The following is a 25,145-nucleotide window of genomic DNA, read 5'->3' on the forward strand; positions in this document are numbered from 1 at the left end:
CACAAGGCGCGTCCGGCAACGGGAGACATAGGTGGTACATCTCGAACGACGACTACGTCCACAACAACATGCTCGGCTGGTTCGCCCAGATCCTTCTCTTCTCCAGCATCTGCCTCCTCAAGTGCTCCATCATGCTGCTGCTGCTCCGCATCAAGAACTCCAGCCGGCTGAAGTACTTCCTGTGGACCGTCATGTCCGGCTTGATCGTCACCAACGTCGGCGTCATCGTCATCCTCCTGGCCGAGTGCGATCCCGTCGAGGCCTACTGGACGGGCGTGGGCACCTGCTGGGACCCCAAGATCCGGATTTACTCCATCTACTTAACCATCTGTACGTTCGACCCGCACGCCGCCAAAGTGGCATGTTTCCTTCCATTGATATCGAGCTAACACACCGGCGCCTTCCAGCCTATTCTGTCTTGACCGACCTGCTGTGTTCATTCTTGCCCCTAGTGGTCGTCTGGCAGGTTCGCATCAAGTTGTCGACCAAGCTCTCCGTCGGCGGCCTCATGAGTCTCGGCTTGATGTTGGTCAAACCCCTGGGTTTTATCTCTTCCCGAGTGCCGTTTGTTAACAATTTCGGCAGTGCAACTGGCTTCGGCATCGCGAGGGCCTCTTCTCTGGGCCTCAAAACCTCCGACCTGAGCTGTGCGTAACCCCTTATAACCCGGACAGCTAGCTAGCTAGCTATAAAGAGAAGAGCCACAACTGACAAAATGCCTGCGCTGAGTAGATGTCTATGCCGTCACGGCGATATGGTCGAACCTCGAGCTCTACCTCGGAATCATTGCCGGGAACCTGGCCCTCTCCCGATCCCTGTGGTTCTACTTCTTCGGCGAGAAGCCGGCGCCGACGTATCCGTCCGCCTACGGAAACTCGTCCCACCCGTCGCGCTCCGCCTACCACAACGGCAGCAGGCTGCACGGGGACAATGCCGATGCCATGGATACCTACATCCGCTCCGAACCAGGGTTCAAATCCACGACACTCCACGACACATTCGTGAATATGGCGTGGATATGGATGCTGACTAATAACTTCGATGTGGAATGGGTGGAAATGGATCCATTATGGAAATGGATCCATATTGTGGAATGGGTGGAATGGAAACCTACTTTGTCTAACAATGGTAATTAGTGGGCCGCATCCATGCCTTGGTGACGTCGATGTTATTGTCACTCGTCCATCAGAATCCTATCTAGCGACCCGATCAAACCGGCACGCAACCAACTCCGTAGTGTCTGACAAAGCCCAATTGTGCTGGCATCTAGCCTATTGCGGCTCTTGGTCACCATGCGGCCAGTGGTCGAGAATAACCTCTCGCACTCGGCTGACATTGGTGGCACAGTAAGCAGATCCAAGGCCATCCTAGACAACCGGGGGTATTTAAGCCGCCTCATGTGCCAGTATTCGTAGGGATCTGTGACAGAAGCATCAGCATCCTCGATATCACGCTGCCACTGCCCGTATTCATCAAGATCCAGACCGCCAACTGAGGACCTAGGCGATTGAGCAGGGGATTGAATTGGCGACTCGGTAACAGAAACCCCCCCGGCCGTCAGTCCTCGCTTCTTTGTGCGCCACGCTGTGAACTTGTTTCTTGAGGTCTTCAGCCGCTTATTGGCAGGCAACTCAATCTCTGGGTCATCGACCTCCAGGTCCCTATACTCTCTCTCCCAGAGATCCTGGACCATCTCCTTCGCCTTGGTAATCCATAACTGTCTTTCGTCGTCGTCTCCCCACAAATCGTCAAACAGTGCCCACCGGTAGGCAGGATGAAGAACTGCGGCGCCATAGATCAAGGGGCTATCGTTCAGATGCTCGTAGTATTCGTTCAATTTGAGCCAGCCCAGATTGATGTTGACAGCGAGGTGATGGCCGTCCGGAAAATTGGCGACTGCTCTTTTCGCGGATTCGAGGGTTTCGAGAAGAAATTCATACGCGTGAATAAGATCCCAGCTTGTTCCTGTACAAATCAGCTGTTAGAATAAGAATCGGGCCGCTTTTGAGAAGTATAATTAAGGCTTACCAGACAGTGGAGGGTCGATCTCGTTTTCCTCGACCTTTCTCCGGTGTTTTCCCTGCCCATCACCCTCAAGGCCTCTCACAACCAGCTGGAAGTCAAGCAAAATGTCGTAAAGAGTCCCGAGCACATGCCAATCATCAGGTGTCATGTGATTCTCTTCCTTCAGGAAGAAGGGCAGCTTGGAGCCCTTTTTGATGTGGCCAGCTCTCGTCAAGTTGACCTTCTCCCACTCGTTTGACGCTCTCTGGACAAAAGAATTATAAAATGGCCTTAAGACGAGAGCGCGCTCAATCATCGAGAATTGAGAAAGCCACCGGGTAGCATTGTCGACCACAACTCCAACTGGACGGTGTTTCTTGAGCTGAGCGTCATCAGAGAGTTGGCTCTCGATAGCCTGTACCTTCTTGAGCATATCGGTCCACGTGTCCGATCTGCTCACCTCCTAGGTATTCGTGAGTATAACAAATAAAGCCGGGGATTCAGCCACCTACAACAGCAAAGTTATGCCATTTTCCAACAGAGCCTCGCCTCCTCCAGACTTCATGCTCCTTCGCTGCCGTATGAAGTCCTTCGAAGACCTCTTTCTCGAAAGCATCCGGGTTCTTGCCATACAGCATCTGTTTCACTACTATGTTGACAACGTGACCAACGCAGCGAACCCATCGCTTCTCCCACTCGAAGCCGAATTCTAATCCAAGCTCCCCCATCGAAGTTTTATTGTTACCGGCATTATCCAGTGTGAAATATCCGACTTTATCGCTGATCTCGTACTCTCGAATGATCTCGATGATCTGCCCGGCGATATTCTCGCCTGTGTGCCTCTCTGTAAGCTCAGGCAGTCCGAGGACACACTTCTGTGGCCGATTGTTTGAATCCCGAAAAACACATGTGATGCCGTATAAGGCGTGTCGGTTACCAGACTTCCAGCCATCGTACTGGATATGGATCTGTCCCGGACTCTTTCGCAAAGCGTCCTTCACTCTTTCCATGTTGTTAGTAAATTCTCGCTCTGCGATGGCACGCACGGTCACGTCAGTAATGTTGGCTTTTGTGATCTCCACCGATGGATTGAGGTAGTTGAAGATGTCTCGAAGATCTTGATCGTTAACGATCGAGAAGGATTGGTTAGAATTGACAATCCAGTTGACAAGTTTCTGCTGGAATACAGTTTTGTCAAAACGTTTGATCAAGGTATTGATCAAATCTTGTTCCTTCGGCTCCTTCGGGTTCAACTGTAGAATTGTTGCAATGGACTGATGTGCTTTCTCAGATGCCTTGGCAGGCTTTTGCCTCTTGCCTGTCGGATCCATAATGCCATTGTGGTCCGCGTACAGGTGACCCTCCGCATTCTGCAACCCTTTGATGGCATAACTCTTTGGCCTCGGCCGCTTTTGCTTGATGCAAAGGCAACACACCCATCGGCGTTCCCCTTTCTGGGCATGCTGGATATCGTAGCCGAACTGATATACCCATTGACGCACTTGGCCGTCTCTCTCCGTCAAGGTCCAGCCTTTGTAGAGCTGAAAGAGTCGTTGATTGTCTTCTTCTGTACGTTCTGGAACGGGTGTGGTTGACTTGGTAGGATGGAGGGCGGCCATTTCGATTTGGGGAAATAAGGGCGTGAGTAGTAGTAACCCCCCTAGAATAGACTTGTTTGAACTTCGTGTACGGGTAAAACGGGGTGGAAAATTGTTGCTATTGCGTTGTCGTTGGCGATAGAAAGTACTTGGGGTATGCGCTATTTCACAAGGAAATCCAGGTTTTTTCAGCCCCCACCTAAATCTTCAATCCTTTCCACAATTTCCACATATGGAACATATGGAAGGGGTTCTGTGGCGTGAATATGGAAAGGCTGAAGCCTACGTGGAATGGAATGGAATGGACATGGATCCATATTGTGGATCCATATGTGGATTTCGTGGTATGGATTTGAACCCTGCTCCGAACGAAGGCCCTCCGTCTCCAAGAGCGATCACAGCGATATTCCGCTGGAGCCGGGCATCCAGAAGAGGACCGATATCTGGATATCGGAGGAGGACGGCGACAGCGACGTGCCCGAGTCAGCGGCGAAGAAGGCGTCGCAACAGACACAACTGTGAGGCGGGGGAGGGGACTAGCTAACTAGCCTCCGCGAAGCATAAGGTCATCCGCACCTATGGTCTATGGTGTGTTGGGAGAGCCTCATGAAAGCGTCGTTAAGATACCCGGCAGAGAAGGCGAATGTGGCGCGCGTAGCTCGTACACCCAAAGAGCTGCTGCTGCTGCCCCCCCCCTACGGCTCCTCTTGCCTTTCGTTTGTAAATGTACTTGAGTTAAACGCCCTTTCGATGCGTCCATTGGATGCCTGGGATGCTTGGAAAGAGAGTGGATGGATGATGGATACCTAGATAATCTAATGAGTGTACGGATAATGAGAATTGCCAAGCACCACCACACGTGTGAGACAGTACGTCTGGCCACACTCCCCCCGCCCGGTCCGAGGTCGAGCCAAGGGACGACGATATGGATGCTGGATCGAGACTCTTGGCCCTAGGGGGCCTACAGCCTCGAAAGAGCTGATCTCGGGTCAGAGCGCACGCACGTCGGGTGGACCGCAATGCGGCGCATCCAGCGCTGGCTATACAAATATCCACAAGGATTGTCATCCTGGTCTGATTATTTCGGGGCGCAGGGTCGAAAAGATCCGAGCGCGAGCGTGAGAAGAACCACCGATTTCAGCTTCCCAGGATTCCATGCCGCCTCCCCGTGGTTTTCTTCAGCAGCAACTGGCCCCCCTCCCCCCTACTGTCTGCCCGTGGTAATTGGTTGCCTCGCCTCTTGGGTGTCCTTCTCCTGTGCCTCTCTGCACACCAAACAGGGATTGGAGAACCAGAGAGGTTTCGAACCTTCGTTCCTCTGCTTTGGCTTTGGGGGGGGTATCGAGCGGGCTCTCTCCGATGGATCGAGAATGGGAAGTTCCCGCCTCTCGACCGGGCTTGCAGGGATTCGACAGCAGGGCTGCAAGGGGCGCAGGTTTTCTCTGCCCACTGGCGAGTCACGGCCGAGCAGGGTCCTCGACAGACCTGGCCGAGTGATGATGATGGACGATGATGGCAACACAGTGAACAGAGACTGTCTGCATGCGCCCGCAGTTGAGAGGTTGGGAGTGAGTGAGTGAGGTGGTTGACAGTTCATCTCAACTCTCGAGCCTTTGGACATCCCCTCTGCAGAAGGTACAATCAACGGGTTGCACTTTCATCCCATGTTTCAGACAATGAGCTAGACACTACTGAGGACGGCCTTGAATGTGAAGTCGAAGTCTACTTGCCGGAGTGTGCTGTGGGCATCCGTCAGCGCCGCACAAGGCCGGTGTGAAGAGTCTGGACAAGAATGGAATAAGGCTTACAACGCTTGCTCTTCCCCTCTTCTCGAGCCTTTGCCTCTTTTCTGGCGTTTCATGCTGTTTGTAGCCGGTCCGATGCGACGGGAACCCAGTAGGTGTTCTTCGCACCTTGAGTCGAATGTTGTGGGTTGTAAGCCCTGTTTCAATGTTGTTGTCCGTGGGCGTCATGGGCGTTGTCCGTCCATCTGGTTCACGAACAATAGCCGTCATTAGATAACTCTGCCTAAACTTACAAAACACCACTATACAGGTCTTGGGGCCTCTGATTACATCGTTTTTCGGCTCAAAAGTAACGCTACCTACCTACTCAAACATGGTTGGGTACTGCTGGCCCACAGCAGTTCACGAGCCGGTATCGACACACCGTTTCCCATTGTTCACTGTTTGTCCATCTCCACCGTCGAAAGCATCATACAATCCTTAGATACCACAACAGATGTTCGATAGTGGCATCCGTAAAGGCTGTTGTCATATTAGCAAGCACTTCTATTATTTGCAAGCTGATTTAAGCCTCTGGACAATGCTGCAACCGCAGGGTGGCCCCCTGTATGTGCTATGCTGTTTTGCTGTAGCTCAGGGACGTGCGGTAATGACTTTCTTTTCCCGGCTCCGACCCTCTAGAATCGATATCCATTCAGTAAGGCAACGCAATTGAGGAACAAACGTTGATATCCATCAGACGATAGCTAGCTTCCTATCAATCTCGAATAGATACAACATCTACGAAACCACGGGGAGGTCCGTTCGATCGGGAGCGGAGCCGGTTGGGCAGAACCCAAAAAAATGGATGGCGAGCCGCAAAAAGAGGTGCACGCGGCAAAAGGATGCGCCGAGGGGGAATCGAACCCCCGGCTCCCCGACGCTGCTGGATGGCAACGGAGAATTTTACCACTAAACCATCGGCGCTTCTCACTTTGATGTGACAGATAACTCAATATGTTGCTATATAAGGCAATAAAGACAAGGCTCATTACACTATTTACCTCTTGTGCGTTATCTATATCCAGTGCCTCATTCCGCATGAAGTCTAAAGTCCATCTTGTTGCTAGCCTTTTGCAAATCTGCTTGATTTGATTTGGCGATTCAGAATACTGTAAGGTCTATCTGTACTTAAACAAAGCAAAGCCGCCACAACTTCCAAATCATGGGTTTCGCCAATTCAGAAAGACCTGCCCTGCCCACCCCCTTGCGGGAATACAGGGCGGCAGAGAATGCAGCCACCCCTAAGCGCTAGGAAAGAAGCGACCTTAAAGCTGTCACGCGAGCCTAGTCAGCTCTTCATCTTCTCCAGCTTTGTGAGGGGAACAGGGCAGGTAAAATAGGGGGCAAAAACTGCTCCCGCACATAGCGAACTATGAAGCAGGAGAGCTCGCCTGATGTCTAAATGACGTTCATCTGCAGGAGCATTTGCAACGCGCACGAGCAACCTGCATGCTGGGAATAGTCGGGAAGTCCTTTTTCCAGGTCACTATAGCCACCAATAGCAGATTGCCGCCTTGGCTCTTAGGTTGAGGATCACGTACGTGCTGGCAACTCAAAGCCGGGTGATGGAGAAAAGCACACTGTAACTTTGGTAACGCCATATCCGATAGAATTTCTGGTCTCTACCCTACCAAATAACTCGTCTGAACTATGCACACTTTCATCCAGTATTGCGGGTTAAACACCCCGCATCAGGAAAAGGTGACTGAGAAGGATGGATGACAGCCCCCTCCACTGATGCCGCGGCGCTCCTATTTCTTGCATCCCTTGTCGTCCATGTGGAAGCTAAAGAGCCTCGTTAGTCATTTTTTATTCTTCATGTGTTGCCAGATAGAGAGAAAGAAAGAGAGGAGCCGGAACTCACATGAACCGCCAACCGTTGAGGCTGCCGTCCCTGTAGTCCGTCTTGCCGCCGTTGCCGCAGGTGACCCACTCACGCAGCAGGCCCTCGACGGCCGTGGCCGTCGAGATCTCCTTGAGGTGGCCGCTGATGTTCTCGATGCCGAAGTTGAGGCAAGTCCGGCTGCCCTTGAAGTTGTCGATCGTTGAGGAGAGCCAGTAGGTGCCCGTTTTCGGATAGGTACCCTGGGCCTCGGCGTTCCCCGCAGCCAACAGAAGAGTCGCGAGCGTGTCGGCCATGTTTTGGGGGACCCTGCGGGCGCCGTGGAAGCAGGAGGCGTCGGCCACCGGGAGCTTGCCGAGGAGGGAGACGAGGACGGTCGCGGTGGAAAGGGCGGAGAACTTCATGGTGTATTTGGTAGTGTAGTGGAGATGTGTGAAGGGTTTTTGATGTAGGGATGATAGATGAGTGATGAAGAAGACGGAGAAGCTGATGCTAAGTGTGCTATTGGTCTGTGTTGTGAGTCTGTGTTGTGAGGATGTTAAATGTTTGGACTCTGAAGGGATTATATATCCAACAAGAGCACTCTGCCTGACTTCTCATCATGTTGAAGATACCCATGCATGTCTATTTCTGCCATCTGCTCTTCATTGATGCGGTAGATTTGTAAGTCTGACACAAAGCTGTCAACCTTCGCATCAAGGATTTGATATAGCCGGAGGATGCACCTTCCTTGCTTCCACACCCCCCCCCCCCCCCCCCCCCTGGTACTGTGTGTTTTGAGATCGATATTATGGCATTGTGGGTTCGTGAAAGATGCTTAGACACTTGGCGTCAAAGAAACACTCAAACCGGGCATCTGCGCACGCTTACATCTCTCTGTCGACGACCAAACCGGCCTAGCAGCACCCAGGCCAGAGCATTCTGGGAAGCTTATGCCAAGTCCCTGATGAGCCCAGAAGCGTAGAGTCTGACCACCCGAGTTTGCTCAGCCATTCGTGTGCTGAGACGCGGGACCAATCATCAGGAACCCTCCGACCTTCCCAGCTCTGCCATCTTACAGTGTCAGCCGCGCGGAGCCTTGGATTGGGAAGGTGGAATAGTTCCTGGTTCTGTTTACATGGGTTTCGTGACAACCTCACGGATTCCTTCAACTTGGTAATCGTGGTTGATAAGCGCAGCAGTGTTTTTGAGATGCTCGTACTGCGGTAAGCAACGTATTTAGGTCCATTTTTCAGGAGCAGCTTCAGGTTTGTACTAGCCCCTACAAAGCCTTCAAGGCGAGTCATAATTATAGCTTTGTAAGGGAATCAACAGCTAGCAGCTAAGAGAGGGCATCAAGTATCTAAACGCAAAGTCCGTCTGCGAAAAAACGAAGCAACACGGAACAAAAATCAAAACAGCCTCTACTTTAAAACCAAAACACAACATCTTCATCTCCATCATAATATCCCACACGCGCCATCACCACCCCAACATGCTCTTCTCAGCCCATGCCTCTCAGGTCCTGATCGCCTTGAGCCTCCTCTCGTCCCCCTTGACTCTCGCAAAGCCCGTCGCAACGACCTCGGCCCCGGTAATGCCCGAGACAAAGTCTCTCATCGTTTGGGAGCCCCTCTACGAGAGTGCCACCGCCCTCGACAAGCGGGAGTCCGGCTTCGGGAGATTCGTGAAGCGGTGGGGGATCGTGACTCTCCCGATAGTAGTCATCTCCACCCCGTCCACTATCTACTCCATCTACAAGGACTGCAAGCAGTTTTCCGAGGAAAAGGACAAGGGTAGCTCGGTGTCGTGCGTCGCCGCCTCCGTGAACCAGGCCATCAGCATCGGCACCGCGGCGATCGCGGTCTTCACCATCGTCTTTACCTATGTGACGGGAGAGTCGCCGCTGAAGTCGAGGAACAACTTTCTGTCCCTCGAGGACCCCCAGCCCGCTGCTGCTTTCCCGGCTATCGAAGCTCCTCTTATCGCCATTTAGGACGCGCGCGTTGGGGTGAGGGAGGGGGCAGCCATGGTGATGCGGGTTGCGTTGCGAAGGCTCTGGAGACTTTAGTTTGAGAGGATTATCTGAGATGGCAAGCTTGTTTCCATTGGTAGTACGTCAGTTCGGGGGCCACAGGAGTTATGTCGCAACAAAACGACGCCGTTAGTTGCGGGCAGCAACTAACGCCTTATATCTCGTGACAAGTTACTCGTCGTTCAATACATGTCGCGAAACCCATTTGAGACTTCCCAGACTCCTAGCCGTCCCATTTCACACCCGTGTATACCAAGCGGCTCTCTCCGGGGTCATTGTTAAAAGCATTCAACCATCCTTCTTCATACTGACGATCACCCACTGGTGCCATCTCAACGTAAGTGGCACTCGTGATAGTAGAAAATATAGCACAGCCGCAATAGAGACTTAAAGTTACGTCCTTTTGCTAATGCAAGCTAAAGGTGCCTTTCAAGGAAATAGTGTAGTGTGTCCTGCCACTTAGAACAACAAAGGTAACAGAGGTGGCATAAGGAATTTTAGACCAACCACCAGACAAGATCGAACACAGGTGCCGTCGTATAGTCAACGCAAGGACTTCTTAGAACCGCAACTTGTTTGCTTCTACTGTGTCTTATTCTTCTTGAAGGCTAGGCAGCTGCAAACAACCAGAGAAGAGATCACCCCCCCCCCCCCCCTCGTGGGCAAAATCCACTTCTTACGCCGACGTTAGAAACTGAAAACCATGACATCGTGTATCTAATACAGTATGGCAACGGAACGATCAAGTATGCTTGACACATATGGTCTTGCTGCGAAGCAATGCGCATCTGGGTTACAAATGTGCATTCTAGGTCTTGCATGAATGCATAATCTCAGAAACATTGTGCCTAATTCAGGTTTCCTTACCACTGACGTTCATAAAATAAGTAGTTATGATTTAGTTATCACTCTATCGACTTGTGATATTAAATCTCTCGCCTCTTGGGCTTCTAACACTCTGTATATCTGTGCCCCTCTAGACTCGCGGATATGGAAGCTGTGGAGTTGCTCTGAGAGCTAGAATTATCGTACTTGTCGCCGAGCTTGTCGTCTTTCCCCGGAAGCCAAAAGTCAAGCTCTCAGTTGTGCAATACGTCCGTCACGTTGTATCCCAGCACCGATGATGAGGTTCGGAGAACCATGCTTTCTTGACAGCCCGTGACTTTCATCCACCTCGAGTATCGCGAACTCTACACGTTTCTCTCCCATCCGCGTCCGGATTGGTTGCTGTCACATCGAGGGTCGCACGACATAAGCCACACCTCGGCCTGGTAGGGCTGACTGTCTGCTGAATGGTCAGCCAGTCCCCCAAGCCCACGACGAAAGAAAAAGGCACCAAGGATTCGCGGCGCCTTACCTGATCAGGACAATGAAGTGGCCAAGACCTGCAACCCCCGCCGCGTTGGTCTCGCACCCGCTTCGTCGCCAATGAGCTTCGCAGTGGATTTGGCTCAGGCAGGTCCACGCCCATGATCCCATCCAACTATTAAACTCGGCCTCCCGAACCGGCGCGCGCTGCACACACCTCCGCGGTCCCGTTGACCTCAAATATCCCAAAGTGTACAAGCTCCCCGTCAAAGCCAGGTCCAGTCCAGGTACAGACGACGATGACTTCCACATCGACACGGCTGGCCCTCGCTATGAGGGCCTCGTCACAAACGACAATCGGCGGCGGCGGCAGTGGTAGACGGCAGTGCTGGGAGTGCCAGCGCCGGCGGCTGGTCTGCGATTCAGCGCGTCCCGTCTGCTCCAAATGCAAGATCAGCGGCGTGGTGTGTCCCGGGTACGAGGACAAGAAACCGCTGACCTGGCTGGCCCCCAACAAGGTCAAGACACGGACGTGGAAGCGCAAGGGTGGTGCTACAGCTGCTGGAGGCGACGCCGTCTCGAAGAGCCAAGCCGGCAGCCAAGAGAAAGACGACGTTCTAAGACTCGCAGCCAGTGCAAAGCAGCTGGTCCACATCTTTCCCGGACAAGAGTTGCGATCGGAGACGTGCGATATCATTGAGGCCACTCTCTACTGTTAGTTAGACCACCGGCCCCCGACCCCCCCTATCCCCCTTGTCCTGCTCCTGTTCTGTAAACGCCTAGACACATGCATGATCTGCTTCTATCCGAGGATATATCCTTTGAAATCACCGTCTCCAGATGGGATCGGGTTGCGAGATACTGACTGTCGGACGACGTCCACCGCAGGGAACGAACAAGTCTACCCGTCCTTCACCTCGAACCAGCTGGCCCAGAGCCCCTGGATCATACCCGTGATCTACGTCCACTACATGAAGCCCTGCATCCAGCACGCCCTGGTCGCCATGGCCATCGAGCACCGCATGATGCGCATGTCGCAGCGGACGAACGACCCGTTCGTGGCCGAGGTGCGAGCCAGGGCGTGCCAGCACCGCTCCACGGCGGTCCAGGCCTTGAACAGAGACATCGCGCTCGAGCAGATGTGCTCCTCGGACTTTACATTGTCCAGCGTCATCGTCTTTCTCTACGGTGATGTACGTCTCTAGTCTTAACCCCCCCGTGCTATACCGTTCGCGGTTGACAACCATGTACTGATGATGTCGACTTCGAGCAGCTCATGGGATCCGCGACGGCGTCCAACTGGCGCTTCCACATCAAGGGATTCACAGCCTTGATCGCTCTGCGCGGCGGCTGGGAGAGCGTGTGTCAAAAGACACCTCATTTGAAAGTCCTGGTCCTCTTCTGTAAAATGTGAGTCAAAAGAAACTCTTTGTTTTATGAGTCTTGCCATCATCTTTGTGTATCAGCTAGTATTACATGTACCATGTCGAACAACCAGAAAAAGAAAAATATATACTGACACCGCCCATCTACAGCGTCGAAAACTTTGCCAACACAACCAGCCCAGCAGACGACCAGATGTCACCCGTCTCCAACTTCGAGCTGCGGGATCTTTGCGAAGACGTGTTCGGAACGGGCTACTACCCGTTTCTGCCGTGTCCCGCGGAGCTGTTCATCGACATCATCCGAGTCAACCGCCTCCGCTTCCTCGCAACGCGCCAACCCGATGATGATGATGATGATGACCAGGACACCGCCGCGTCGATCCGGTCCGAGGCGGAAGAGCTGCTCACCAAGATCACCGACTTCTCGCCCGAGGCCTGGTCCGAGACCAAAGAGGACTCGAAGGAGGGCTACCTCACGATGGCGCGGGTCTACCAGTCCGCCGTTGTGCTCTTCGCTATCTCGTCCCTGCGGAGCGCCGGCGCCGTGGCCCCCTGCTCGGCCGGATGGACGGCCGTCGCGAGGATACACCGCGGCCGGCTGTTCTCGCTGCTCGAGACGACGGCCGCCTCGCCGCCGCTGAGGAGCTGCACGGCGTGGCCCATCATCGTGGCCGGCTTCGAGGCCAAGAGCGTCAGTCCGACGGCCCGGGCGTTCATCCTCAATCGGCTGGACGAGGAGAGCCGGGACCTGGGCGTGTATTTGCCGCTGGCGGCAAGGAAAGTGCTCGAGCGGTTCTATTCTTCTTCCGGGACTCGTTGGGATGACTGTTTTGATAGCCCTCATGCACTGTTCACTTGAATGGGGTGATCGTCTGAGGGACTGGCTGGGGTATTTGGGGTGGTGAGCGGTTCCGATATATATATATCAGTGACGCTTCGGAATCCCATTTTTACAGAGTCTCTCTCTTGTATTGTAGCATTGCGTTTCACATAGGCGAATCCGACTCTTCGAAACCTCTGATCATACTGTCGAAGAAGGCAGCGTCGACGCCTTGGAACGGCCAGTCTTCCAGTCCGGCCGAGATCCCGGAGCCCATCCACCGGGGGTTCCCGAGTCCGGACAGCCATGTCGGATCGGCATTCTGGTCGAGCTGCAAGCCTGGGTTTCCCGACACGTCCATCATGGCGACAGAGTCGTCTCCCAGTGCTGGTGCGCCCGTCAGAACATTAGGCTCCGAGGACGTGGCGTCCTCCCCTCTCTGCGTCTCCGGAAAGACCGGTTGTCGAGTTCGGTCGGACGGCACCCAGGGCTCGCGGGAGGGGGGAGCATCCGGCGATATGGTCACCGTCCCGTAGCACGGTATCCTGAGCTGCAGCACGTTCCGAGAGTCCCCGATATGTCCTCCTCCTCCTCCTCCGCCCACGCCGCAGGACGCCGGCGTCGACGTCGACGTCGACGTCGGACTGAGACTCGCCGTAAAGGTCGAGCCCCGCGCGGCGTCCGCCTCGATGGCGAGCAGGCTCTTCAACACGTCGGCGCTCCTCACGGACAGCATGTCGGCGGACATGGAGCTGCGGTCGCGCATGTGCTCCAACGCCTCCTCGACCCTGTCGCGGTCCGCGTGGCGCTGGTAGGCGAGGACGTCCCTCCCGCGGTCCCGGCGGCGGGCGTCGACGTGGGCCAGCAGCAGCGTCATGGCGGCGATGAGGGCGTAGAAGTCGGCGGCGTCGGGGACGCTGCAGGCCTGGCGGGCGTTGCTGCGGGTCGAGAGGAAGCACGCCAGCACCGACCGGCTCGCCTCGAGGCAGGCCATCCGGCTGCTGCTGGCCGTGCCGTCCTTGGCGTGCCGCAGCATGAAGGGCAGATGGATCTGGATGACGAGGAAGAAGTGGAAGATCTGGTTGCACAGGCGGATACTGTGCCGGACGATCCCCAGGGGGGCCGGGTCGCCGCTCGGGTTGGCCATGTCGGAGGGGATCGTCCACCACCGCGGGGGCATCGTGGCGGCCGCCGCTTGCAGCTCGCGGTCGAGGGCGTGCGTGCTCTCCTTGTTGGAGAGGAATGTGTCGTTCTCGTTCCGCCGGATGACTTTGGCGGCGATCTCGCTGTGGAAGCTCTCGAGCCGTTGGATGGGGTCGCGCTCGATGTAGGACCGCGTCGTCTCGTCGCATATCGTCGTGGCGTCATGGGTGATGCTCGGGAGACCCAGGAGCAGGCAGATGAAGCGTTCGAGGTAGACGATGCGAAACCATACGAAGCCTGTCCGCCTCGGTGATTCCGGGTCCAACGTCTCAATGGTGGCTGGGTCGTGAGGTCGATGGATGCCCATGAGCTGGGCCATCGAGATGGCCCGGCGGCACGACAGCAGCGACAGCCTCGGGTTTCCGCTGTTGACCAGGTATGCCGTCTGCAAGACGACGCATTCGAAGGCCTCCAACGTCCCCATGAGCGCGTTGGTCTCGCACACGACGCTGATGGCCGTCTTGGCCAGCTTCTCCATGATCCGGAAGGACGACTCCAACACGCCCGGCTTGATGGGTCGTTTTGCAGGAAGCCTCTGGAGCATGGCGGCCACCATGAGCATCCTCTTGGCGAGGAGGACGGGGTGCATGGGCTTCCTGAGAGAGTCCATGAAATGCTCCACGCTCTCCGGCTTGAGGGAGCCTAGGAGGCAGTACGGTACGAAGATGGCCTGGAAGACAAGGTCGGCGTCCGAGTAGAGCGTGTAGATGACCTGGAAGTCCTTTGACGTTGGGATCGCGGCAGAGAGTTGCCTGCTATAAGCCCGGAGCTGGACGTTGGCCGAGAACCCGGCGTCGGTTGGTCCCTGGCTCGGCGGACCAACGTGCGCTCTCTTTCAGGGGGAACAGCTACGCGTCAGCAACTAAGGTTCTTACACATCGTGTAAGAGGCACTAAACTTGGCCGTACGTACAGTTAATGTATCAATACCCCCCGTGTCCAACGGAGACGGACCTGGGGTCTGGGCCCCGGCCGGTCGTTCTCCGGCATGTCTCGGAGAGCACGCGTTAACCGGGGCTTCCGACGTCGGAGTAGAGGCGTCCCGGGACTCCTCCTCTTTCTTGGGCGAAGCTGATGTGGGTGCTTCCAAGTCATCGATCCGACGATATAGCCGCTCAACCAGCCGTTCAACGCGGCCCAGCCGATCGCCCAGACTCCCCGCCGGCGCCGGCGCGCTCCTGGCCTCCTCCTCGGGGAATTCCTGGCTAATGCACGGCGCCCCCTTCTCCCAGCACGTCCTGCACGTGTCGGGCGGGCCCTTGTCGTCGAATATGCACCGGATCTTGCGCCGGCGGCACTCCCAGCAGCTCTTGGTGCCCTTGCGGACGAATCGGCGCTTGGCCGCAGCGGCCCGTCGCTCCGAGGCGGTGGGCCTGCTGTTATTGGTGTTGCTGCTTTGGTCCGTAGTCATCTTGTAGCTTGTGACCGCCTGGAACCCGGTCGGTTCAATGGTCTCCGGTGAGCATTCGGTAAAGGTTTCGGACGGACGACGCGAAAATGTCGTTGGGGGTGGTGAGTGAGGGTGAAGAAAGCGGCCAGCCGCCCGGTTCGTCCGCCGAAATTCGGACGAATTGCATGTACATCATCTGCCGTGGGGCTACCCCCGGCAAGGTTGGACGGAATATGCTATGAAATCGTATCTTTTGCTTCTTCTTTCCTTTCTCTCTTTCTGTCCGTATATCTAATGATATTTTTCTCAAGCTGCAAGTTGGATCTGACATCAACTGAGCCGAACTATATAATACATGGAATCTACCTCCGACACACGGATCTTAAGACCAAGCTTCAACGCCTCATCCCTATTACGGCCAAAAAGGGCCCCCAAGATGAGTGTGAAGCTGTTCTCAGACCAGCCAACGAGACTAATCCTTCCTCCATCGCGACTCCATTATGCCCCTCTCACGCATTCCTACACTCAACTCGCCTGACCATACGTCTACGCCCAACTAACTACCTAGTAAGGCATCTGGCCAATGCTAAGGGAGAGAAGCAGTTAGTAACTAAAACGCATACACAAAACACACGTCGGTTCAGGACTTGGGGCGTGTCTACTTACAAGTTTCCAGCGGGCGAGTAGCGGGCGACCACGTAAGCCGTGCCCTTTGCATCAGTCGCAAGGGCCAGGCCGACTTTGGTGGTGGACTTCCAGACGGCTTGGGCTGTGGCACCGTCAGTCGACGCGTCCTCGGATATAGTTCATGTCAGAAGGGCTAACTAAGGAGGCTACTTACTGTAGTGGCCGTAGTCCATGTAGTTGGGCGTGCCCTCCCTACGGATGGGCTGGCCGTCGTACAGCGACTTCTCGTTGAGCCACAGCTGCACGCCGTTGGCGTAGTAGGTGTCGGTGCCGCCCGACTGCAGCGCCAGGTTCTCGCCCTGGCCGCCCGGGTTCTTGTCGTGCACGAGGCTGCCGACGGTCGTGAGGTGGTTGGCCCACGCCTGCGCACTCTCGGCGAGCCCGGCGTCCCAGGTCAGCGGCGGGCTGCCGACCTCGGCACGATAGGTGTTGTGGAGATCGAGGGCCCTCTGCTGGTCAGCGGTCAGCCCGGCGGTCGACGGCGTCTCGGGCGTCTCGGGCGTCTCGGGCGTCGGGAGCGCCGGGGGCGTCGTGGGAACGGCCGAGGTGGCTGAGACGGCTGTCGAGACGGCGATCGAGAGAACGGTCGTCGTCGTGATGGATGTAGTGGACGTGACGGACGTGGTTGACGAGATGGTCGTTGAGTTGGTCGTTGAGTTGCTACCCGCCGTCACCGAGATGGACACGGTGGCGGTGACGGTGACAGGCGTCGTGATGGTCACAGTGACGGGGAGAGGCGTGTCGGTCACGGTCACGGTCACGGGGAGGCTGAGACCGACGTCCCTCTTGACAGGGACGGCAATAGCCGTGGCGTGGGCGGCCAGGAGGCCCAAGCCGAGTGCTGTGATGGCGGAGAAGTGCATATCTGCTTGCCCAATGTTGGAAGTATTACAGAATTACGAAGATGTTTTTTTGGTGAATATTGAGTGGGCACAAGCGAGGACCGTTGAGGGAGGACGGTATGATTCCTGCTAGCGGGTCGAGTCGAGTCGAGTCGAGTCGAATCGACGATACCCCTCGGAAGGGAAGCAAAGGTGGTATGAAGGAGATTAGACGAAGAAGAAGAAGAAGAAGAAGAAGAAGAAGAAGATGCGTCAACGATAGTGTTGCTAGAAGCAAACTGCAGGTGGAAGTGAAGTGAGCGAGAGAGAGAAAGAGAGAGCTTCCCATCATAGCTAGGGAGGTGTCGTCGATGTTGATATATCTCCTCATGCTTCCCCCATTCCTCGACACGGAACGTGGGTTGTCAAGGGCGGGAAATTTGCCGTTTTCGTCGTGGGGGGACCTGACCTTTCGAAGGCCAGGTCCCAATTCTTTGACAAGCAAGCCACAGGTTCTGGCTCATTAAACTGCAAGACACGCTGTCTTGGCTGCTCAAAGGAACACTTACGAGCCCCCCTAGTGCTTGTAGACCATGTTTCCTTGTCTCTGATGGGCTGGATGTCACTGTTACGCATTGCTTTTGGCAACGGTCGGCAGTCATTGCGGGATCGAGCAGAAGGCCCAGGCCGTCCATCCTGTCTGAGAGGTGGGGGGGGGAGACTTCTCGAGGTTAGATGATTGTATTGTTTTCGGCCGTGATATCTTCAACTTCTCTGGCCTCACTATCTCTCCCTCTCTACCTCTTGACTTCGTTTCCGTTCTCCCTCACTCTCACTCACACACACACTCGCTCACTCTTTCTTCTCTCCGCTCGGTGCGGACGTGCCATGACATGAATAAGTTGGCTCGCCCATGAGTGAACCCATATAGTGCCCAGCACCACTGCGTTCCAGATCGTCTTGCCCCTCGTAAGTGGCTGAATCACAGCCCTTCTCCTCCCAAGGGTTGCCGTGCTGTCACTTTGAAGCAAGAGGCGACCCTCGAATTTGAATGATCAGCATAATACAGCTGCGTGTCTCTGATCTCATTGGTATGTCAGGGGCGCAAGCATGTATGTCGGTCAGGCTGCTTTCGCCCCGTCGTGCGACCAACCGCTTGGCCAAGGGGGGGAGGGGGGCTCTCATAGTCTTGCAGAATGCATAACCTTAATACGCAATGAAGATCCCCCCCAAACACTATACCACGCCCATCCATGGGCTATGCGGAGCCTTTTGCATGGTAATAATGGCGGCGGCGGCGGCGGCTCTTTCACCTCTCACAACACTCTCGCAACCGGGCTTCTGGGCAGACGTGCAGTGCAACGCAATGCAAACAAACCCCTACTCCGGGCCCGTCCGTTCGGCTGTCCCGAGTACACTTACAGACCACGATCTCTGCGGTGCGGTGGCGCATGGTAGTCCAGCCCGCCGTCTCCGGACGAAAGCCGTCAACGTGGCCCTCCGCCCACATTACGACTCTCTGTCTTTCTTTCTTTCTCTCTCTCTCGGCTCTGTGCTCTGTGCTCCGTCCAGTTAATCAGTTGCCCGCCAACAGATCGGCACGGGAGCCAGCTGTTTTGTGCTTGACATGCCCATTTCCAGCTCTCTCTAGGGGCTGAGTGTTGGTCCCGCCACGTGGGTGCGCGCTGGAATGCACGCCGAGCCTTCGGGAAATTGGGGACATATTTCCCCGGGGATACATAAACGCACAGAACACACACACACACACACACACACAGAGAGAGAGAGAGAGAGACACACATACAACGGATGGAAGAATGATTGCTCCGGAAGGAAACCTCCTCGAGTTCGGTGTTTGTTCAAATAGGCAACAAAAAGCCGAAGGGGGGGGACGGACGGTCAGGGGCGCCTAGCAACCAACCATGCAACCAGCACGGTTCGGTTACACCATCCACCGCATCCATTGCCCACAGCGACAGTACACCGTCCGATCAAAAGACGTGTGTGAGTGTCTCTGTCTGTGTGTGTGTGTGTGTGTGTGTGTGTGTGTGTGTGTGTGTGTGTGTGTGTGTGTGTGTGTGTGTGTGTGTGATTGTACGGTGAGGAAAACAAAACACAACACAACAGGACTGTTTCGCCATTGACAGGCAGCACTCCATTGTCCATCCAGGGGGGACTCATTGGCCGATGGTGACCAGGCAGAGAGGACTCTTCTAGGCACACTAGACATCCCCCCCCCCAGTTGATTCTGGCGAGGACACGAAGGACAAAACACGCACGATGATGCGACCAACTGCTGAGATTTCACTGAGCAAAAAAAGCATCGCGGAGCATCACTCACCAATCATTTCTGTGGATATGAGCTCAACGCGGACTAGCTCCGTTCCTTTCGGTGTCACCTCCGGGCAAATCGAGGGGTGAGTGAGTGGAAGGTCCCTCTCTCTTTCACTCTCGGTCTCTGTTCTGCGTGTCTCCTCTCTTTCTGCGTGGGTGTGTTTGTGTGTGTCGTGTCCCTATCTCACTCTCACTCTCACTCTCACTCATGCAGCGCCCCCCCTCCCCGTCTCTCAAAAAGGATAACTAAACTGCGCCATGCCACCTCAGCACGCAGGCAGCTACCAATTCGTCAAGGCAGCCATTTAAAGATGAAGAGCTTCCACAGGCACGGTACACACATATGCATACAGCACCGCACCATGCATGTGGGGGTGGGCGTTTTGTGAGTGAGATCTAGACTGTCTGTATCCGTACCTGTCTATCCGGCCGGGCCTATCCGGTACGAGGCGAGAAAGCTGCTGTTGGCCGGCCCCTTGGATAAGGGGGGTTGGTTGGTTTGTTGTGATTTATGGGCAATACGTATCTATAAGATGGCCTTCGGTCGTGAGTAGCGGGGTAAATCTCTGTCCTTCACCACCAGCTTTTACTATCCACAACCCGTATTCTCGAAATTCATCATGCGTGAGATTGTGAGTTTGTGACCCTTGATGATGTGGTGCATGACACATTATCTATCCTTTTGCGTTGTTTGAACGCGAGCTGACCCGACGACTCGACAGATCCATCTTCAAACCGGCCAATGTGTACGTATCTATCCATCTTCTCTTTTCTGCTCCTCTCGTTCGAGTGAGTGTGTTTTGATGATGATGATGAACCCTCAACTGACGATGCTTCCGTAGGGCAACCAAATCGGCACAGCCTTCTGGTATGAAAATTAGAGAGACACACAGAGAGTGTGTTGTCGATGCATGCATGCATGCATCGTTGAGGAGCCGCAACTGACGCTGCCCACTCACTATCAGGCAAACCATTCATGGCGAGCATGGCTTGGATCAAGATGGAGTGTGAGTGTTCTCTCATCTCAACAGCCCATTGCGACGGCGCGACAGACAGTTGTCCGTCCCGTCCCGTTGTCTGTATCCTTGGGCATCATCATGCTGACTCGAGAGATAGCTTCCGCGGCACCGATGAGCAGCAATCCGAGAGACTGAGCGTCTACTTCACCGAGGTGACTAAACATTTCCCAACCGCCTCAACTTCCTCCTCTTTCTCTCTCTCTATCTCTCTCTCTCTCTCTCTCTCTCTCTCTCTCCACCTTTCGCATGTTCGGCCTCCTAACCAACGAACCCCCGTTTCCCCCCCGGATGTAGGCTGCGAAACAAAAGTACGTCCCCCGTGCCGTCCTGGTCGATCTCGAGCCCGCGACCATGGACGCCATCCGTTCCGGTCCGCTCGGCGACTTCTTCCGCCCGGACAACATGGTCTACGGCCAATCCGGCGCCGGCAACAACTGGGCCAAGGGCCACTACACCGAGGGCGCCGAGCTGGTCGACCAGGTCCTCGACGTCGTGCGTCGCGAGGCCGAGGACTGCGACAGTCTGCAGGGCTTCCAGATCACCCACTCGCTCGGCGGCGGCACCGGCTCCGGCATGGGCACCCTCCTCATCGCAAAGGTCCGCGAGGAGTTCCCCGACCGCATGATGGCCACCTTCTCCGTCCTGCCCTCCGCCAAGGTCTCTGAGGTCGTCGTCGAGCCCTACAACGCCACCCTGTCCATCCACCAGCTCGTCGAGAACTCGGACGAGACCTTCTGCATCGACAACGAGGCCCTGTACGACATCTGCCGCCGCACCCTGAAGCAGGCCCACCCGTCCTACGGCCACCTCAACCACCTGGTGTCCAGGGTCATGTCCGGCCTGACCACGGGCTTCCGTTTCCCCGGCCAGCTGAACGCCGACCTACGCAAGCTGGCCGTCAACCTCGTGCCCTTCCCGAGACTGCACTTCTTCACCGTCGGCTTCGCGCCCCTCACCTCGTCCGCCTCCTTCTCGAACCTCGGCGTCGCCGAGCTCACCCAGCAGATGTTCGACCCCAAGAACGTCATGCTGGCCTCCGACTTCCGCGACGGCCGCTTCCTGACCTGTTCCACCATGTTGTAAGTATTGCTCTCTCTCTTTTCGTGTCTCTCATTCCCACACACTCTCTCTCTCTCACACACTCTCCCTCTCCCCAGACTTTGTTTGTGCGAGCCTTTTCTAACCAATTCCCCTTCCTTCCCCACTACGCAGCCGCGGAAAAGTGTCAATGAAGCAGGTCGAAGACCAGATCCACGCCATCAAGACCAAGAACTCGGCCAACTTTGTCGAATGGATCCCCAACAACATCCAGACGGCCCACTGCTCCGTGCCGCCCAAGGGCTTGGACGTCTCGTCCACCTTCATCGGCAACTCCACCGCCATCCAGAACAGCTTCCGCAGGGTGGGCGACCAGTTCAGCCTCATGTTCCGCAGGAAGGCCTTCCTGCATTGGTACACCGGCGAGGGCATGGACGAGATGGAGTTCACCGAGGCCGAGTCCAACATGAACGACCTCGTGTCCGAGTACCAGCAGTACCAGGATGCCGGTATGGACGACGACTACGCCGACGAGGAGTACGGCGAAGAGGCTCCCGCCGAGGAGGAATGAGACACCAAGCCTTTTTGTGGCTCAATGATACTCCCCTGCCAGCAGGAAGTCTCGCTCTTTCGCATCATGATATATACTTTAATCCAGCGAAGCAAAATGGTGTTCACGTTTGCCATCATGCATTTCGAAAAAGCATTGTGACAGTATCCTCCTCTCTTCCACATTGCTAGCACAGGCACATAGGACAACTAGTTATGTTATGTTATGTTTGCTCGAAGCCTTGCCTTAAAACTCTCCAGGCTGCCTTCAATTACTCCAAGTTCCCGATCCATGCCTAATAAGCCAGCGTTGTCGCGAGCCTCTTGAAGCACATCAGTGACTTTGTGAGGTGTGACACGCGTGCTGCTGCGGTAGTCTTTTACCTGGGACACCCTTACTCGATCTGCTTCTCGCAACCGATTCTGTTGAGCAGATCTTTCCGGTCACTCTGGCTGTGAACCCGGGCGCCTCTCGCCCTCGAACCGGCGTCCCTCCTGGCGTTGCGGCGCTCCCAGGCCTTCAAGTCAATGGACTCCACGCCGACGTCTTCCTCTACACACAGAGCCTCTACCATCTCGTACTCGACCTGCTCCTCCTTCCTTTCGTCGTCCTCCTTCTCTTCCTCGGCCTCGTCTTCGCTTCTGACATCTTCTGCCGGCGCTCCCTTGAGCACCCGGACCGTCACCCGGACGATGAAGAAGGACCACGTGCAGATGACAACCTCGAGAGCAAGCAGAAAGGTCAAGAAGCCCTTGGTGATCCCGTCCGTCATGCATACCGTGCCCTGGGGATCCCTAAACGGCTCGAGGAGATGCGACCAGCCTTCTTCGGGCGCCGGAAAGGGGCCTTCAATGTGCTCGGTGGCGCCTCGGAAGCACGGCTGCTTCAGGCTCCGAGGCAGGTCGTAGTAGACGCTCCAGCAGGCCATCAGGTAGAAGACGTGCCGCGTCCAGATCCACACGAAGAGGAACACGCCGAACACGACGTCGCACAGGGTCGTGAAGCCGACATACTTGAGACACTTGGCCAGCTATTGCAGCCGTTAGCAGGACGCATTCATTCACCGGCACTTCTTTCTCCGGCCAGACTTACCGGTAAGATCAACTCGATGACGTCCATGAGCACCAAGATCAGGTGGCCGACCCGGGTCTGGTGGTAGGCGTAGCATGCGGCAATGAGGGAGTTGGTAATGGCGTGATGGACAATCGTCTCCCAGTAGTCTTTGCGGCGAACCTCGATGTTGACGGAAACGACCTGCTGGGCCCAGTAGGCCCACTGCGTCAGGATGTACATCTTCATCCACCCATCAAGCTCCCTCTTGGGCCAGTCGGTCCAGAGCTCCTTCATGTCGAGGTAGTACGGCGACTTGCAATAGAGATACTGGACATTAGTCAGTCATGGGAACGTCCGGGAAGGGTTGTGGATGGCGTCGGTGAATGATACCATTCCAAGCGGCCAAAAAACGCTGTAATAAGCCAGCATCCAGCCTTGTTCCGAGAACCGAGTGATGTCCTTCGTCTTGGAAATTCCCAGATGCCTGCCGAGGGGTGCGAGGACGTGTCGCATCAAGGCCGCGCGAATGCCGATGCACAGCATCACGCAAGATGCGACGAAGCAGAGGTCATCGTGGCCCGCCCCGTACTTGTTCGTGGCCGGGTTGTGATACGAGAGCGTGAAGAATTTGGATGTGTAGGGGCGCGAACCCGGAATGAAGGTGTTTGCGATGAGCAGAGGAGCGATGGCATAGAAGGCGAGCCCTGCCCGGATACGATGAGGTCTCGTCAGCATTGATACGTTATGAGAGATCGCCATCTCCTCGTGACATACCAATCTGGTTATGGAACAGCCATTGAGTCAGCTTCGTCACTCGGGTACCCTCGATCGCTTGAGCTTTGGTTTTCGCGGCTCTGGACCGTTTTAATACCACAGGCGCTGGTGCCACATGCGTGATGTTGGAATCGCTCATGGTTCTTGGAGCTGGTCAAGAGGCAGTTCGTGCGAAGCTCGGCTTTCCACAACAGATCTCAATTTGTTGACAAGAGGCTTCGAAGACGCGCGTTTCGCTTGAGATGGGCGGGCAGTATCCCTATCCCCTACGCCCTTCCTCCAACAGGACAATCTGCCAAATGGGCCGTTGGGCCCTTTACAGGGCGGTGAAACATACATGTGGATGCAGGGGGTGTCACCCTAGGGTCGGATTGGGATGTTGTAGAAGTTCTCGTAACGAGCACCTCGTAAAGGGCTGCCTCCGTTCGGGTCTCCACGGGTGACCGGCCAGAGAGCGCGTCTCCGCCGATGAGGCGTGAAGTGAATCCATCGCCCACCAAACGAGTGTGAACACTCGAAAGATAGCCCAACTTCACGAGCTTTGCGCCAATAACCTCCCTATACAGGGAGTTCGTAACTTCTTAGCTAGCTGTAAGTCGGATTCGAAATTTACAAAGGGCTTACCTCGACCATGCCGCCCTTCGTAAATCCATGACTACTGAACCAGTCTTCATAATTATTTCAACTATACCAAATCATTGCATGGAGCCAGTTGTCTCAACATTTAGCTCACTCATAAGTGAATAATGAACAAATTAATTAGAGATATATCTGATTCAGCTTTTATTTTTGGTTCGTGGAAGGGTTGTCATTCTTATCAATCACGATGTTAAACAAAATCACGCAGTACTGCGACATAAGGGGTGCTTAAAAAAAAGCCCCGAGTATGGAAAAAAAATAATACTTAGTTTTCATTCCCGTTAGCTCTACGTCAAATGCTCTTAGGGCTATGTCATTTGAGGGAGGAAACCTCAGAGATGCTTGCGTCGACCATCGACGCAGAAGAGAATCCTGGAGTCGCGATCGAAGAGCATAATGGAGGTTTGCAGCGGACCAATGCAGCGTGACAAAGATCCCAGTGCATCCACGCAACTTAGGACTCATGGAATCTTGTCTCTGGGACCAGTCTTCAAGTCTACTAGGAGACAAAGTGATGCTTGTTTTGTGCAGTATTGGGTACAGAGATGGGTGGTTTAAGATTCTGCACTCCCCTCTGCCAGACCCTCCAAGCCTCTACAAACAACCTCATCTTCTGCATAGTTCCAAGTGAGAGCCTAAGAAGCATTAAGAAGAAACAGGGAAAGTCTAGGCTAGTTCAACTTCGTACTTCCATGGTCGATGTAGATGGCCTTAATCTAACCAGGTACCATGCGTATCACGTCGCTTTGATATCCAAGCGCGGACAAACAGTACTTGGCTAGAAGCCAGTCGGCTTTAGGACGGCGACCTGATGACCGACAGCAATAAAAAGCGAGAAATAATGTGCTCAAGGTGTTTTTTGTTGTCTAACAGAGTCCG

The 25,145-nt window shown here is 55.0% G+C and overlaps 7 protein-coding genes across 7 annotated transcripts; 3 read left to right on the forward strand and 4 right to left on the reverse strand.

The window, feature by feature from the left end:
• Positions 1 to 7,249: 7,249 nt before the first annotated feature.
• On the reverse strand, positions 7,250 to 7,636 carry CDEST_15012 (uncharacterized protein; the record flags this gene model as incomplete). Its single annotated transcript, XM_062931168.1, has 1 exon — positions 7,250 to 7,636. The coding sequence occupies one exon, from the start codon at positions 7,634 to 7,636 to the stop codon at positions 7,250 to 7,252; it is 387 nt and encodes a 128-aa protein (XP_062787219.1).
• A 1,070-nt stretch (positions 7,637 to 8,706) lies between these two features.
• Positions 8,707 to 9,207, forward strand: CDEST_15013 (uncharacterized protein; the record flags this gene model as incomplete). Its single annotated transcript, XM_062931169.1, has 1 exon — positions 8,707 to 9,207. One exon carries the CDS (start codon positions 8,707 to 8,709, stop codon positions 9,205 to 9,207), a length of 501 nt encoding a protein of 166 aa, XP_062787220.1.
• A 1,483-nt stretch (positions 9,208 to 10,690) lies between these two features.
• Positions 10,691 to 13,248, forward strand: CDEST_15014 (Putative zn(2)Cys(6) fungal-type DNA-binding domain, fungal transcription factor). Its single transcript, XM_062931170.1, has 4 exons — positions 10,691 to 11,268; positions 11,443 to 11,747; positions 11,825 to 11,964; positions 12,090 to 13,248. Exons 1-4 carry the CDS (start codon positions 10,854 to 10,856, stop codon positions 12,796 to 12,798), a joined length of 1,569 nt encoding a protein of 522 aa, XP_062787221.1. The 5' UTR covers positions 10,691 to 10,853; the 3' UTR covers positions 12,799 to 13,248.
• CDEST_15015 (uncharacterized protein) lies at positions 12,925 to 15,372 on the reverse strand (the record flags this gene model as incomplete). Its single annotated transcript, XM_062931171.1, has 2 exons — positions 12,925 to 14,794; positions 14,875 to 15,372. 2 exons carry the CDS (start codon positions 15,370 to 15,372, stop codon positions 12,926 to 12,928), a joined length of 2,367 nt encoding a protein of 788 aa, XP_062787222.1. The 3' UTR covers position 12,925.
• A 641-nt stretch (positions 15,373 to 16,013) lies between these two features.
• Positions 16,014 to 16,901, reverse strand: CDEST_15016 (Putative CAP domain-containing protein; the record flags this gene model as incomplete). Its single annotated transcript, XM_062931172.1, has 2 exons — positions 16,014 to 16,120; positions 16,193 to 16,901. 2 exons carry the CDS (start codon positions 16,899 to 16,901, stop codon positions 16,014 to 16,016), a joined length of 816 nt encoding a protein of 271 aa, XP_062787223.1.
• A 2,464-nt stretch (positions 16,902 to 19,365) lies between these two features.
• CDEST_15017 (Putative tubulin) lies at positions 19,366 to 22,034 on the forward strand. The gene is made up of 7 exons (XM_062931173.1): positions 19,366 to 19,825; positions 19,916 to 19,939; positions 20,036 to 20,061; positions 20,159 to 20,200; positions 20,310 to 20,364; positions 20,507 to 21,291; positions 21,425 to 22,034. The coding sequence occupies exons 1-7, from the start codon at positions 19,814 to 19,816 to the stop codon at positions 21,819 to 21,821; spliced, it is 1,341 nt and encodes a 446-aa protein (XP_062787224.1). The 5' UTR covers positions 19,366 to 19,813; the 3' UTR covers positions 21,822 to 22,034.
• Positions 22,035 to 22,194: 160 nt separating this feature from the next.
• On the reverse strand, positions 22,195 to 23,766 carry CDEST_15018 (Putative TRAM1-like protein; the record flags this gene model as incomplete). The annotated part of the gene is made up of 4 exons (XM_062931174.1): positions 22,195 to 22,830; positions 22,893 to 23,180; positions 23,244 to 23,557; positions 23,628 to 23,766. The coding sequence occupies 4 exons, from the start codon at positions 23,764 to 23,766 to the stop codon at positions 22,195 to 22,197; spliced, it is 1,377 nt and encodes a 458-aa protein (XP_062787225.1).
• Between the last annotated feature and the right edge of the window lie 1,379 nt (positions 23,767 to 25,145).

This window comes from Colletotrichum destructivum, chromosome 10, assembly GCF_034447905.1.
Source record: "Colletotrichum destructivum chromosome 10, complete sequence".
NCBI classification, from domain to species: domain Eukaryota; kingdom Fungi; phylum Ascomycota; class Sordariomycetes; order Glomerellales; family Glomerellaceae; genus Colletotrichum; species Colletotrichum destructivum.

Coding starts and splice junctions, on each gene's coding strand:
- CDEST_15017 (XM_062931173.1), top strand. Junction 19,940..20,035: donor ATCTTCAAACCGGCCAATGT/GTACGTATCTAT, acceptor ATGCTTCCGTAG/GGCAACCAAATCGGCACAGC. Junction 21,292..21,424: donor CTGACCTGTTCCACCATGTT/GTAAGTATTGCT, acceptor CCCACTACGCAG/CCGCGGAAAAGTGTCAATGA.
- CDEST_15014 (XM_062931170.1), top strand. CDS start 10,854: ATGACTTCCACATCGACACGGCTGGCCCTCGCTATGAGGGCCTCGTCA. Junction 11,269..11,442: donor CATTGAGGCCACTCTCTACT/GTTAGTTAGACC, acceptor CGTCCACCGCAG/GGAACGAACAAGTCTACCCG. Junction 11,748..11,824: donor TCGTCTTTCTCTACGGTGAT/GTACGTCTCTAG, acceptor GTCGACTTCGAG/CAGCTCATGGGATCCGCGAC.